Source organism: Myodes glareolus, chromosome 10 (assembly GCF_982192425.1).
Source record: "Myodes glareolus chromosome 10, mMyoGla1.1, whole genome shotgun sequence".
Classification (NCBI taxonomy): domain Eukaryota; kingdom Metazoa; phylum Chordata; class Mammalia; order Rodentia; family Cricetidae; genus Myodes; species Myodes glareolus.
This window is the reverse complement of record NC_142035.1, coordinates 57998479-58014738: the sequence shown is the minus strand read 5'-3', so window position 1 is coordinate 58014738 and position 16260 is coordinate 57998479. Positions and strand designations below refer to the sequence as shown.

Genomic DNA, 16260 nt, shown 5'->3' with positions numbered 1-16260 from the left:
GTCTGAGTTTGAGACCAGCCTGGTCTACAGAGTTCCAGGACAGCCAAAGTTACACAGGGAAACCCTGTCTCGAAAAACCAAAATAAACAGGAATCTAGTTGAAAAAAGCAGCAGTGAATTGTCATCTGTTCCTCTCCTTCAAAGGAAGACCACTTGGTGACAGAGGGTAGGAATCCCTCTAGTGGTAAGGCTTACTTAAAAGTGCTGGGTTTCGTGCTTGCAATACCAGCATTTGGCAGTAGGCAGGAAAATCTCAGTTTCAAAGCCAGTTTGAACACACCCCCCATTCATACCAGGGAGCCCTGGTTTCACCCAGCTTGTATGCACTTAGCCCCAGATGTCCGTGTCAATTCTGCTGTACTGGATCTCTGACACTCTAGTAGATTAGGAAATGTTTCCACTTTTTGGAACACAAACCATCACACGAACAGCACTAAAGTTTGCATGCGTACTGAATGTTTTATTACTAGATTATAAAAATAAAATACAAAATAATTTTAAAACAGAACTTAAAACACTGTACAAAGCTTTAATATGGTACAAATGGGAAAATTAAATAAATAATTACACTTTTATGTACAGATGGCCTATACAAAAGCACTCCATGTTTTTCTTTCAATGCTCTATGCCCTTGGTTGCCTGAGCAAAAACACATAAAGGGAAGACGTGTGGAGGGGAAAGGAATACAGCACAATACATTTAAAAGAACTTCAAAGAGCAATTTCTCATCTCTTTAAGAGGATAGTAAAACAGATTAAAGTAATTTAACTCATTTATTTTATCCAATAAGAGAATTCCGGTTGTGACTAAATCTGATGACATTTGCCATAATAGCTTATAAACTTAACATTTATATCTAACACAAAATCAGACATGCCTCCTTTGCTTGAATTTGTGAATAAATTGTCTGATGAAGTAGGTGCTATTTTAAGAAAGGTGTCAAAGGGAAATGAGAACTGTAAATCAAAGAAGAGCAAGGTGGCGCAAGCAAGGATCATCAGATCTGTTCTTTGTACTCGACCCATCTAATTCAATCTCATCTAAGGTTTTTGCTCTGCTGGGATGATAGACACAGACCACCAAGTGTAGGTAATCCAATTTCAACGTCCTGAGTGGCCCAGTGCTACATTTCCTTTGTCTTAAAAGATATGTTTCCTTTATTTTCCTGTATTTTAATTTCTGAAGTCTTTAACTTAGAGAACTAATTATGCTAATTGATGAAGAGTTCAATGAAACTATTTTAGCCAGGCGTGGTGGTAATGTACACCTTTAATCCCAGCATTCCGACAGGCAGAGGCAGGCAGATCTCTGCGTTCAATGCCAGCCTGCTCTACAAAGCTAGTTTCAGGACACCCAAGGCAAAACAGAGAAACCTTGTCTTAAAAAACCAAACCAAAACAAAAAGAACTGTTTTGAATAAAGTCTCAAAGCTTTCTTTTCATCAAACTCCCTAAAATAGATCATAGCCAAACTCTGTAGCCTTGTTTACTGCTGTAGATGAGCAGAAACACCTGGCATAATCTTACGTTTGCTCGTGATACAAGTGAATTTTTGAGGACTTACTTAAATCATGTTTTATGAGAGTTTTAAAAAGCATCATGTGCAAGGATAGTCTACATAAGACCTAGGTTTACTAATGTCTTTAGTTGAACAATCATGTGTACAATACAAAACAATTTTAAATTATAGAGAAATAAACCTATCCACTGTTAGTGCAAAACTATGTTATCAGCAAATTCTGTAATTCTATAGTCTCAAAGATCTGCCATTCATCCTGATGTTGGTCTAGAAACTCTGGCTGAAGGTACCAGAGAGGTCAGCATCACTAGTCTACAGTGTGGATACTATCACCCTCAACTTAGAGAGGACAGAAGCTTGTTACATTGTAAGGGCAATGGAAGGAATGCCACTTTACTTTTGTTACAGGGTTTCTTAAAACCACGGTTTGAGTGTAGTATAGAAAGATAATCCTATTACCTCAAACATGCCTTGAGCAGCCTGGCTATTAGTTGTTATGTGGGAGAGCAAATCCTGAAGTCATACTCAGTAAATCTTTGCCATTTAGCATCTTGAGATTGTGTGAAACCATGAGACGATCTTGTCTCTCATTTTCTGATACAAATCCTCTCCCAAGAGGAAGACCTTAACTGAAAGCCTACATATTTTACCCAGATTCCCCTCAAAGTGAATAGGGGTTCCTGTCCCACACTTAGGAGTTCCCTAGGAACTTTAGGGGTCCTTTTCCTGCAGTTCTGGCAAGCAATGTTGGGTAACAAGATTCTAAAGGCTGCAAAATTGTTAAATTTCTGGAGAAATGGCCAAAGTATGGCAAATCCCCAACAACGAGGAGTTTCCACTTTACTTCGACATTCTCAGAGGACACACTAGAGCTTTGTAAGGTTTTGCTGAGGACGGGAAGTGGGGTGTACCGATAAGCACTTGGTACATACCAGGCACCACAATCCCCACACTGTCCAAGCTGTGGAACTGCATACGTTTCCTTCCATAGTAAGTAAAGGTCTAAATATGCGCCACTGTGACTTTTGGACTTGGGTGTATGTCGGCATGTACGCACTACAGCAGTAGCATTGATTACATGCTGTAATCCTATAACACATTTGGGTTAAATTCTAAGTACCTATCCTGCAAATATATTGTCTATAAAACCAAATTAAAAAAAATTAAAAAAAAAAACAAATTCAAGAAAGTTAAACAGTGCAGTTTGACTCACCTATTACCTCAGTGGAAGAAGTGCTAAATGACCTCTCCCCAGAAACAATAGCCCAACACAAAACAAGAAATAGGCTCATATTAAAAAGGGAATGTAAACAACTTAATCCTTACATGAACATGACAGAATATTTAAGATGTGAGATATAAAAGAATAACGGGAGTATGTGCAATGCACAATATATACATACATATATGAAAACTTAAAAAAATTAAAAAGAATGTATTTTTGTTTTGTTTTTGAGACAGGTTCTCACACTTTAGCCCAGATGAACTTGAAATCCCTATGAAAGTTGAGGTTGGCTTTAGAGTCCTATCTTCCCACCTCAGCCCCTCAAGAACTGGGTTAGAAAAACAAGCCACCATGCCTAGCTAACAAGTTTTTAAAACATGAAAAACTTTGATCTCCAAAGCTAAATCTAGATTATCTACAAATATATTTTAAGATAGCATTTTCAAGATGCATTTTTCCTTAAGCCACTAAATTGTGGAGCCTGTCACCAATTCCTAATGTTAAGAGTAGAAATGTAAAATTTTCTGCCCTTGAAGAAAGGCACCTGTTTGTCATCAAGGTTATTGGGTGTAGAAAATCTCATTGTGACTTAGTTAGCTATCTGGTCTAGGTTTATAAAACATGCAGCAATGTATACTTTGTACAACTGATGCAATCATAGAAACAGTAGCCTAGGAGTCTGTGGCTGGGAAGAAATCTCCGGTGCCAGCTGAAGCTCTCAGTTCCCACAATGGCCAGGAGTGAAAGAGACAGACATACTGCACATGTAGAACACCACGTCAGCATACAGTGGTTTCGTATGCAAGAGCAAATAATGCAAAGTGGGTAATGATGATAATGGGCCCTTGACCATTTTGCTACTTGTTTGTTTTTTAGGCCTTGATTAACTTGTAAGGCAACTTTTACCAAAAACATTCACTGCAAATCATGCAACTAAAAACCTAAAAGGTTAACTGTGCTCTTATCTGCAAGGCCAGCTGTGTACCAGGGCTGGAGATAAGTGCTTGGCTGCAGACAGCTTCACTGGAAGGTGACTTAAAACCTGTATCTTAATGTTGAACTGGACATGATCCAATTTCCTCCTCTGCTCAATATCCATTGAAGTCAAATGCATTTAGGCTACGCAAAATTACTAGGTATGATTTTAATACTTCACGCAATTCACAAAGCCTGAAAGTCAGTAGTAAAATTTGGGGGCAACATTAGGAACTAAGCTATTTTTAGGAACTAAGTCCATTTTTTTTCCTCCACTGAAATAATCCCAGGGACCACGACAAGGGCAGGTGTGAGTGAATGATCTGTGCAGATGGAAGCCAGGAGGTACTTGTTTTCCAGAAGATAATTTAACTTCAGTCTCACACTGCTTTCATTGTAGCTTTGCTCATATTTCTCACCTTAAGTAAAATAGTTAAATGGATAATCTGTGGCTGAAATTTCTCAAAATAATGAACTGACAAAGCCAAACCAAAACCAAAGCTTGATTCTCTGGATTATACTCCTGATCCAAAAGTGTGGCTGAAGGTTGCCAAGTTCTATTTCTAACCTGAAAGAACTGTAACATCAAAAAGCACAAACTATGCTCATTAATCTCTTTTGTGTGTATATGTTGCGGGGGTGGAAACAGGGTTTCTCTGTGTAGCTCTGGCTGTCCTGGAACCTACTCTATAGACCAGGTTGGCCTCAAACTCAAGAGATCTGCCTGCCTCTGCCTCCCAATTGCTGGGATTAAAGGCATGCGCCTCCACCACGTGGCTCAGTTTTTTAATCACTATATCAAGACAGCACTTAATAAATGAACCTACTGATACATAAAATATAATTAGTTCATTTCCTTTTCTTCGGAGCAAAAACATCTTTGGTTGGCTCTTTTCCCTACATGCAAAATAAAATATTCTCACACAATGGGGCCACTTGTCAGTATTTTGAATAGTTTGTTAATGACATGTAAAAAAGGAAGCAACACATTAGAAGGTTGGAGAAAACAAACCAGAACAGAAAACATCCTCTGTCATGCTGCCATCACCCTGGGTTCTGACTATCAGCAGAAAAATTCAGAAAAAAAGTCTGGGCTGTATTAGCTTTCCCAGTGGTAACTGTTAACACATTTCTGACTAGAGAGGTCAATATTAAAGCTGACTACTTTTAGCATCCGTTAGCTAATGTAACAAAAGAGAAATAATTTCTTAGTTCTCCTACATCCCATCCCCACTCCCATTCAAAAGAGTGACATGAAAGAGGCAACTTTCAGGAAATGTTTTAAAAATCAACTGATGCCAGATCCATAATTATAATGCCCATCGATCCACTCTAACCATATGGACAGAATTATGTGGCTAACAGGAGTAATCTTTGAGCCTGTATTACAAGCATAACCTGTTTAAAATTTCACCTATTAAAATACTTTCTAAATGAAAATTAAGTATCTTATACCTTGGCTTGTTAAGGACTGCCAACTGTTGCACTATGCACCTGGAAGGCAAGAGGAATCTTAGGTGTCACATACCCAGAACATATTTTCAGACAACGAAGACAGGCAATGCCAAAGTGTACACGAGGCACACAGTAGGAAAGGAATTTCATCATCTAGGATTTTGAAATTACAAATGCAGAATGAGAAAGAATGGATTTATATAAGCATATGTCTCTATATTTATAAATATTTATATAATTTACCATGAAAGACATGCAAGTAGTATTGCAGCAACTGTTCTACAATATAATACACAAGGGTCAGTCTCCAGTTGTAACAGATAAACAGTAAATGTGCCTTATTTGCTGCACTGCTCTGAAATGCTTGAGCCTGGAAAGAAACTAGATTACACACTATGCCACACTTCTCAAGGGAGACCTTATGTCTCAGTGTAGTGTCCCAATTTTGAAAATGCTCAATACAGAAAGTAAGTGCCGCATCGGACAGCTGGGATGCAGCAATGAACATGCTCACTTAGTGAAGAATACACTTCGTCTCCACCCACCCTTACCTCAGATTCAATTGTTTTAGGTTTGGCAGCAACACAAGGTCAAAGAGAAAGTATATGTTTGTTAGAAGGCAAATTTCAACAGCAGGCAGATCAATTTCCCTTACCTCAATAAGGTTTTTATCATACTAAACACTCATAGGGCATCAAATAGCCCACTTAAAAAGTCTGGTACTCTTTAATTTGCCTGATTTTGCTAGAAAGAGAATGAGAATAGAACAAATACAATCATCCTTACAACTTTAAATTGAGATTATGTGGAGATCAGGCTATGAAGCCTAAGCATAGAATACAAGAACCAATTTATAAAAACATTGAAATAAAACTAACCTAAAGTTATTTCCCCAGATAGTCATTCCTTATTGGCTAAGTTTATATAACTAAATGTATAAAATGTAAAATATGAAGATTATAAGCCTCAATAACGTACTTAATTTCTTTCTAAATCTCTAAAAGTATAAGCCACATTCCAAAGTGTTGTGCTTTCCTAGTGCCATCTGGAAGGCTGACACTAGAGAGAGCGCAGGGAGGACATAAAGGGAGCTGTCTCCTCAGGTCAGCCTCCTTCTACAGGAGGAGAAGTAGTTAGGTACGAGGGGATGCTCCTACCTTTAAAGACACTGTCCCACTCTCTGTCCCTCTCCAAACAAATCTGCCCAAAACAGCTATAGCTGGACATTGCTTTTTTTTTTTTTTTGAGATAAAAATATGAGTTAAAAACTGTGGCTCAAAGGAAAATAGCAAGGTTTGACTGAATAAGGGCAAATGGATTTTAAAGTGTTAGTGTGTGCTGCTGAAACCTTTATTAGGGTGAACTGTTAAAATAAGAGGAAAGGAACATTAATTTTAAAAAATGTAAAACCTGGAAAAGATACTAGGAATGAATGGAAAAAAAGGTGTGGATTCACTAAATAAGCACACAAACCAAATATACCCAAATATTAGTTTCCTGGCAACAGGCTTCTTATATATTTGGATGTCAGCACAATGACTCTCCAAGGTTAGGAAGTTGTAAAGAAAAATATCAAACACTTTTGCTATACTCTTTGAGTAGAGGGTTAACAAATTAGGCAAAATCACTTAAAATCCCATTCTATTTCCTATCCTCAATTTTATGTTTTGAGAGCGGCTGTAACAAGAGCTCATGTAACAAGTTTCTTCCCCTTGGATTTTGCTGGACTGAAGCATTTGACTCCTGATCTGCTTCCTACCTGCCCTAGGTAATTCCTTAGTATGTACTTATGTCTTCTTATCAAATAACTGATCATGTTACTTTCTTTTGTAAGAGAAGATCAACACTGATTGTTTGAAACAGACAGTACAGGGACACACATGCATCAGGTCTAGGAGGAAGATCTCACACCTTTCCCAGAGATGCAGCCCACTTCCTTCCTTATCTGCTGAGTTTACTGGCTGGCTTACTCTTCCCTGGGGGAGTTTTAGAGCTGGCTGAGTGGTGGTGGAGGCTGCCAGATCCTTTGGGGCCATTCTTGCTGGGTTTGCAATGCTCTTGTTGACAGGACCTCCTGGAGGACGATGATCCTGAGTGGCTGGGGGGTGACTTGCTTCTCCCCAGATGTGGGGACGAACTCCTCTGGTCATGGTGGGGTCGTCCAGCCCTAGATGGTGAGGAACTAGATGTTCGAGGCAAGGATGAGCTTCGAGGAGAGGCACTGGGACTCCTGCGAGGTACTACTGGACTCTTGGGTGGTGTTTTTGGATTGTGAGGAGATCCTGGGCTCTTGGATTGAGGAGTACTCCTGGGTTTCTGAGATCCATTTTGAAGAATTTGGGCCAGGCGAGAGAAAAGGTCTGAGTCAGAGTTACTACTCCCTAGAACTTTGTATCTGCGTAGCCTTAAAAGAATAGAGAAGAATTAATTATTTTGGATATAGGACCTCAAAAATTCATTATAAGTGTGCTTAAAAGCCACACTGTCCCAAATCATAATTTTATGAAGTATGTCAAAATCAGGAAATACACTAAACAGATACTGAGTGTCCTTTTCACGTGTATACTGTATGTGACACTGGACAGATAACATCTGCTGTGTCTCTTTTTCCTTTTGATTAATGTTTGTTTCCTTTGACAAGGTCTTCCTATGTAGCCCACATTGGTCAGGAGCTCAGTATGTGACCCAGGCCAAGCTGGCCTTAGTGTGACATTTTTCTGCCTCAGCTTCCCAGGTAGTAGGATTCTAGATATACCTTAGTTTGTACGGTTTTTAAAATCCCAATAGGGGTCAGGGGAAAGGCTTGGTAGGTAAAGGCTCTTGCCATGAAAGCCTGGTGACTTGAGTTTGATCCCTGGAACCAACATAAAGGTGGGAAGAGAGAACCAATTCCACAAGGTTGCCCTTATCATAGATGGACCATGGCACACCACCACACACACATACACACTCTCACACTCATTTTAAGTAAAGACTTTAATCTTTAAAGGGTTCTGTTATATAGTCTCAGGCTAACTACCCATTCTTTTGCTTCAGAATTTCCCAAGTGTCATCATTGCCACCATGTCTAGCAGTAACCAAAATTTTTTGTTTTTATAATGGTTTTCTAAGACAGGCTCTTTCTTAAGTGACTGAGCTGAAACTCACTGTGTAGGTCATTATTGCCTTGAACTTGTTCTGCCTCAGTGTCTCAAGTGCTGGCATCCATGTGTGCTATCACAGCAATCTTTATAATCAGTTCATATGGGAGTATGGGTTGTCTTTGTACCATCTTTGTTAGTTTAATCCTTAAGGTCTTAAGCTACTGTTAATAACAAAGTAGAATGTTAGTCTGAATGGTATTTAGAGGTGGGGCCTCTGGGAAGTGATCAGATTACATGAGAGCGCTAGGGTGGAGCCTCCATGATGAAATCCTGGTGGTCTTGTGAGTAAAGGGAGACTCACATATGTAGAGATATACAAGTGTTCATGTGCTGTGACTAAGCGGGGGTGGGGGCACTATTACAATTCCAGTCTAAGTTAGCCTGTCTCTTGTAAATGATTATAGGAACAATAAGCTGAGAAATATGTCAGGTCTTAAGTAGAGAATTTATATATATATATGGACATTTTTTTTTTTGATGCCAGGAACCTCTGCCACCTAGAAAACAAATGCAGAGAAGAGTCTGTTGAATGTAGTTACTTTAGAAATCTGAAGTGAATTAAAAGTTTGCAATACACAGAGGAAAATTTGGATCATAAACTTCAGTTAACTCTGTCAATTTCAGATTTTAGCAAGGTAAAATTACCAGTAGCTACCCATCCCACCTTTAGCCCTGTGGCAGTCAACTATGTAATAGTTTCTAAAGCAGTTGGCATACAACTTGAAGGAATCGGAGTAAGAAAACAAAACAAACAAACACTATCCTTAGGCTGTAGATATAGCTCAGCAGCTTAGAGTGCAGTGCTTCCAAAGGATCAGCACCCACACTGGGCAACTCGGGCGCTTTTATCTCCAGCTACAGGGAATCCAACACCCTTTTCTGGCCTCTGGAGGCACCTGCCACATGCACACATACCCCCTCCTCCATTAAAAATAAAATCTTTTGGGGAAAAAAAAAGTCTGTTTGGAGGCTCTGTGTTCCAATTGCTTTTTGTCCCCACCCCCGATCCCAGCACAGCTATGAATGAGACCAACAACAAATGACACTGCCAATGGTTGATGATCAGGTGCACAGCACCAGCATGAGCTTCAAAGTTTTGAACAATAAATTCTCAGTAAAAATAATCAACAACTTGTCATGACTTATATCAATGCAAACTAAGAAAGATAATTTTCTCAGATGCCTTGGGAGTATTCAACATTCATTATAGTTTTATGAGAATTAAGTATAAGCTAACCTGCATACAATGCTGAACAGAAAAACGATCCAATGACAAAAGCTATGAATTAATTTACATTCTACTTCAGTAGTACTGTTCCTCTAATTTCCCATTTCTTCTAAGTAAATGAATCAATACATAATTTCTTCATTCTGCAAGTCCCAATGGTAATAATACAAACATTTTCTCGCTAGCACTGAGAATCCTACAATGTCCTGACCCTTGTGCTTACTAACCAGAACAACTATCAAGAAATTGCCTAATGAGAATATGAGCAAAGGGGTCAAGACCATGATGGGCACACCCACTGAAACAGTCTACCTGAGCTAATAGGAGTGGGAACTTGAATTGGTATGTATAATGAAAAAAGAGTTTGTTTTCTTTTTTAAAATTAAAAATAAATAATTAAAAAAAGAAAAAAGAAATTGCCTAATGATACAAATGACTTATGCTACATTATTCAAAGTGATAGAATGGGACATTTCAGAGGCTGGTATATTTTTATTTTGTTTAGTTTTAATTTTAGGAGTTTGATCATATGGTGGTAACTTCAAAGATAATTGTCCCATCAGGCAGTGATGGCACATGCCTTTAATCCCAGCACTTGGGAGGCAGAGGTATGTGAATCCCTGTGAGTTTTGAGGCCAGCCTGGTCTACAAGAGCTAGTTCCAAGACAGCTAGGATTGTTACACAGGAAACCCTGTCTCTAAAAACCAAATAATCATCATCATCATCATCATCCCATTGGTTGAAAATTCCTTTTATTCTGCTGGTTTGAGTCTGAAAAACAATGACATTAAAGTTTATTTTACTGTGCTCTACCTAGTTTTTTGTTGCTGTTCTCATGATATGTAAGAGCGCTGCCCACTACCTCTCCTTGTATCTCTGTCCATCACTACAAGCCCCCTTTTCTGTGACTGAAGTGACTTTCAGGGACACAAAGAACTAGTATTTCCTCACTCTACCTCTACTTTTCTCTCTCTTCCCACTAAGGAACTAAATATTAAAGACTAGGGCAGGCTGGAGAGTTGACTCAGTGGGGAAAGATGCTTTGCCTCCAAGTTTGGTGACCTAAGGTCAACCCCCAGAACCTACCTGGTGGAAGAAAAAAACCAAGTCAAGTTGATCTCGGGCTGCCACACAAGTGCAATGGTGTGTACACACACACAGTTTTTTAAAAGCACATTTTAACAGTGAGAAGAAGAAGAAAACGGTAAGATAGGAAAACTGATATTGAGTTTGGATTGCAGAAAGATAAAAGATTATATACGAGAGTAAGACTCTAACAAGTGGATTGATGGAGGCACCATAGGAGTTGCAGAAGGAAAAGAGAGAAAGAAGAGATTGCCTGAAGAACATCTGGAGACTCCCAAGATAGAACACCCAGGAAGCTCAATGAACTCTGAGCAGGATAACCCCAAAGTTACCAAATCACATATCATCAAACCAAGACACAGTCAAATTGTCAAGAGTCTTGGGAACAGCAAGACATAAACAGTACATATAAGGAATCTGCAAAGACTTTTCTCACCAGAACTTCTGGAGGTCAAAGGGCAATAGTCTGAGGACTGAGACTTTTTTTTAAAGATATATTTATTATGTATATAGTGTTCTGCCTGCATTTATGCCTGCAGGCCAGAAGAGGGCACCAGATCTCATTATAGATGGTTTTCAGTCACCATGTGGTTGCTGGGAATTGAACTCTGGAAGAAAAACGAGTGCCCTTTTAACATCTGAGCTACCTCTCCAGCCCTGAGGGCTGAGATTTTTAACGGTCTAAGAGAAGAACTGTCAAGAATCCCATGTTGAGAAAGTATCCCTCAAAGATGAGGGAGAAATGATGATACTGTGGGTAAGAGCTGAGGTAGGGTCTTGGCAGTATAGCTGAGAGGTAGAGTATATCCTTAGCATGCATGAGACCCTGGGTTCAATACCTGTACTACATAACCACTGACATTACCATCAGACCTGCATCTAGCAATGCTAGCTGAATGAAGTCACTGCAGTGTGAAATGAGAGTATACTGGAGAGTAACTTGAAGCCATACAGAGGATCAGGAGTTTAAGGCCAGTTTGAGCTATAAAAGCTCTTACTGCAAAAGCAAAACTAAACAATTATTATTATAATAAGTTTATGTTTGGAGCAAGTACAAGGACTGGAGATGGAAACTTAAAGGAACACAGTTCCCTGGCATTACACTGCTAAAAACTCAATTAGAATGCTGGAACTTCGGGATAGTCCGAAGTGTGTACTCCATGTTGACCACAATGAAACAGGCACAACATACACAATAGGAAAAATAAAGGAGTTTAAAGTTTCACCACACACATACATACACACACCAGTAGGAAAGAAGACAGACACAATAAACAAAGAACAAAATGCTTTAAGGCTGGGCTAGCAAATGGTTCAGCAGCAAAGGTACTTGTCAACCTGACAGCCTGAGTTGGATCCTGAGACCCACAAGGTAGAAGGAAAGAACCAGGACCCACAAGCTGTCCTTGATCTCTGTGTCTGCAAAGGCACACTCAGAGGCACACACACAAATGTAAATAAAACGTTGTACAGCCACTATAAAACAAACACCAGAATTGCTGGGTGGTAGTGGCACACGCCTTTAATCCCAGCACTCAAGGAGGCAGAGGCAGGCAGATCTCTGAGTTTGAGGCTAACCTGATCTACAGAGTGAGTTCCAGGACAGTCGGAGATATATAGGGAACCTTGTCTCAAACAACTAAACCAAAAAAACCCACCAAAATGATAGAAGTTCCCTTCCTCCCAACCATCTTTAGAAGGAAGGAAATTCTGCTAGACACTAAGATGAATGACCTAAAGCCTTTCTGCTAAGAAAAACAGGCCAGCTACAGCAGAACAAATACTATAGATTGTACACTTACCCAAAGTGTTTATAATAACAAAAAACATTAAAAAAAACCAAAAACAACAAAAAAGATGAGTGTTTTTGGGACTGAGTTTCAATTTTATATGATGAAGAGAACCCCAGAAGTGGATAGTGATGGTTGCATGGCAAAATTAACACAGTTAATGGCACTGAAAAGAACACTTAAAATGAGTAAGATGGTAAATTTTATGTCTGTTTTATTTTGCCACAGTGAAAACAAAATGCATAGTCTTGGGTCAGTCTGCACTGTGCCCTAAGGCTTGTGAAAGGGAGAGAAGAAAACATGTTCAAAATAAGTACTACCACTGATGTCATACAGTAAAGCACACTTGAAAACATCAATACATGCTACACACACGGAAAGCATGAAACATTACCTGGCTTCTACTCCAGGCCTGATTGGTGGCTTTCCTGGTGGCGGCCGGGGCAAGAACTGAGGTGAAGCTGAACTGTTAACTTGATCCGTGCTGACCCAGGAAACTGGCCTTGGAATCTTGCTCTTTCTAGACTGGGAGATGACGGGTGACAGAAAGCCATCTTCAGCTGATCTACTCATGTGGGAATCAACTGCCAGACGGGAAAAGGGAGTGAAGACTTCCTCCTCAGAAAAGGGAACAGGAGCAGCAGCTAATTTCTCCTCTATCAGCTTCTCAGAGGCACTGGAGAGGTCCCCCAAGAAAGACTTGAACTGCCTTTTTTCCACCAGAAGTTTGACAAGTTCTGGCTGGTAGGCTTTCTTCTGTAGAAGCTTTTCTTTTGCAGAGACTGCAGAGGATGATTCAAAAGCTGAGTCTATTTCTTGTGCTAAAACAGGAATCCGGCTGTGCCTGGTTACAAAGGATGACCGAAGCATGTCCTTCCGTGTGGGAGGACCATGACTTTCTGAGACACAATGATATAGCTCTCCGTTTCTAGGGACAACTGTATCTCTCTTTCCCTCTTGGTGTAAAAAAGTAGAGAGGTCTCCCTGATGTCCGGGCACGTCTTCACTCCTAATGTCAGCACCCTTAAATAGTTTATTGTTTTGCATTGCTGCCACCTGGCCCATCTGCCCTTCAGCATGTGGGTCAATGACTTGTTGAGAAATTTCTGAAGTTCCAACTGCTAAAAGCTTCATTATCTCATGGTTTTTGTCCTGACTTGGCACCACACTAAAATTCTGTGTCTTTGATACATCAAGAGGTTCTGTGGTAGCTGACTGATCCCTTTCTGCAGTCACAAAATCTCCTGGGAGAGAGATTTCACCACAATGCTGTCCTTTAATTAACTTCTCATCTTCATTATCTGAGCCCAGAAGAATGCTTTTTTCCTCTGTTTCTCCAGGGAGATTTTCAAATTCTTTTACAACTAGTCTATTATGGTCAGGAAGGTCTTTTGGTCCCAAGTCCTGAGTTGTATCACCGTCTCTCACATTGGGTAACAAGTCATGGCCAATATGATCTATCTGAAGTCCCAAATCCATTCTGCTTCCTCCACTAGGAAGTTCGCCCTCTGTTACAACCAAGCATGAGAAGTTTTCCCTTGGAGAATAAAGTTCCACAGTGGGTTCCAAGGGCTGAAGATCTTTCTTCTCTGGTTGTAGACCACAGTGAAAGCTTCCTGAAGTTGACTGTGTTGATGCCACAGAAGGTCTAGGAATTGTAATCTGGAGAAGTGGGGAGAAATGTAAAACATCTAATTATGTGGGGTATCAGTCAGATGCATGGTTTAAGATATAATACAATTTGTAAGAGTAGCAAAGATGTTTACCAGGTCTTCTCAACTCATACTAAATGAGCATTGTGAATGAAGATGAAGGACACCTGAGTTCCCCTCAAAGGAGCTACACAGAACAAACAATTCCCCTAGAGGTTCTTTGTGCTTGCTCCTTTATCATGCTCTATGCCCCAGAAGATTAATTTCAAAAGACTGCATGGTCCAGACTCCCTTGCAAATGGGAGGCCTATGATAAGTTAAATTCTATTATCCTTACACTAAAGTCAGTTTTATGTGAATACAATTCAATTTCTTTTTTTTTTTTAAAGACCTTTTTGGAGGAAACAGATAAACTCAGATCACTTAATGGGGACCACTAAGTTCTAGGAAAACAAAACAAAACACTTTGTGTCAGGAACGTAACTAGGTTTACAGACATGTAAATCCTGCAGACCAATCTAGGCAGAAATCACCAAACAGGACAGGCAGGCATGGTGGTATGTATCTGTAATCCCAGAACTTGGGTGGTTGTGACTCAAGGAATCTGAGTTCCAGGACAGCCTAGTCTATACTGTAAGATTTTGTTAAAAGAAATAAAAATAAGGAACTAGAGTCCTGAGGATGCTTCAGGTGAATCCATGACGGGCTATTTGGGTTGAGAACTGTAGCAATCTCAGACTTATGGTGAACTTGAAGAAAGGCACTGAGTTATCCTTCACCCTCTACTTTCTTTTAAAATTATCCAAGTTACTAAGGTAGATGGCAACTTCCTAATACATGTTTTCATTACAATTATTTGTTATGTGTGTGTGTGTGTGCATGTGTATTTACTTGCACCATAAAACATATGTGGAGACCAGAGGACCACCCACAGGCGGCAGTTCTGTCCTATCATGTGGGTCCTGGAAACCAAACTCAGGTTTTTAGGCTTGGCAGCAAGTACCTTACTCACTAGACAATCTTGCCTTTCAGTCCGTGTGTGTGTGTGTGTGCGCGTGCTGTGTTTTGACGAGGGTCCTTCCACCGTGTAGGTCCTAGGAATTAAACTCAGGTCATTCATCAGGATTGGTGGCACTTTTATCTCCTCAGTCATCTTTGCTGGCCCTCTAGTATATTTTTATAATAATATTAAAATCTAAAATTCATAGTACATCACTTTTTTAAAGTTCCTTTTTAAGATCCTACTGTGGAAATAGAAAAGTAGATGTGAAATGACATTGGGAGGTAAACATCTACATTCACAATAAACCGAGAGCAGTCGCCTCAGTAGTGTATGTAATTCCAATACTAATCCAAAACAAATGGAACAATGTTTACAAGGGCAATGCTTCACTGGCCTTCTGGGACTGAAGCCAGAAATAACTTCTACAGACAATCAACTCCTTTGATTATCTTATGACCTGTGCGTGTGTGTGCATGACTAACAATCTTATAAGGAAAATGTGTATGAACAGCCAGACAGAACTTAAGACAATTATAACAAACTGTACATGACTTAATCTCATGTAACAGTCTCATAGCCTTTTAAATTTTATAAAATATTCAAACTCATTTCTATAAATCCTATGATAATGCTGCTATTTTTGTTTCCCCCAATTTTAATTGAATTCCATTATTAATACAAGTTCATAAATGAAGAAAAACAAAGCCAAGAAAAGTCACAGACAGGACATGAGGGTTTGGAAAGCCACGCACACCACAGTCTACTACTGACACAGCATCTGCTCTAAGTCTGTAAAAACCCTGATGAGATGAAAAGAGAAAACCCAGGACCAAGAGAAAACTGATTCAAAGTGTAGCTGCAAATACCTCCCTTAATCTTGAAGTTCCAATTCCTATACTTACAACATGCTACCTATAGACTAAACAATAACCTCCCTATAAGCTGTTTGTATCTTTCATACCTTGAACTTCTGTATTTCATAACAGTTAGACAATAACTTTTTTTTCTTTTGAGACAAGGTCTTGCTATGCAGCCCAGGCTGACTTTCGGTTTATAACAATCTTCGTGCTTTAGTCTCTGGGATTAGAGGCATGAGCCACCATGCCCAGCAGAGGCACACTCTTTCTATCGCTTCTACTCATATCCTTTACTTGTGTCCCCATGCAGACTTACTACATCACCTT

The 16260-nt window shown here is 39.6% G+C and overlaps 1 protein-coding gene across 5 annotated transcripts in view; it reads right to left on the bottom strand.

The window, feature by feature from the left end:
• Positions 1 to 439: 439 nt before the first annotated feature.
• The window catches only part of Ttbk2 (tau tubulin kinase 2), a 123877-nt gene continuing 108056 nt past the window's right edge, over positions 440 to 16260 (bottom strand). For all 5 annotated transcript variants that reach the window (XM_048459512.3, XM_048459507.3, XM_048459510.3 and 2 more), the window contains 2 exons: positions 12816 to 14083; positions 440 to 7577 (listed from right to left, as the gene is read on the bottom strand). In XM_048459512.3, coding sequence (XP_048315469.2) covers positions 7115 to 7577; positions 12816 to 14083 — 1731 coding nt within the window. In that variant the 3' untranslated portion in view covers positions 440 to 7114. The remainder of the gene's footprint in view (positions 7578 to 12815; positions 14084 to 16260) is intronic.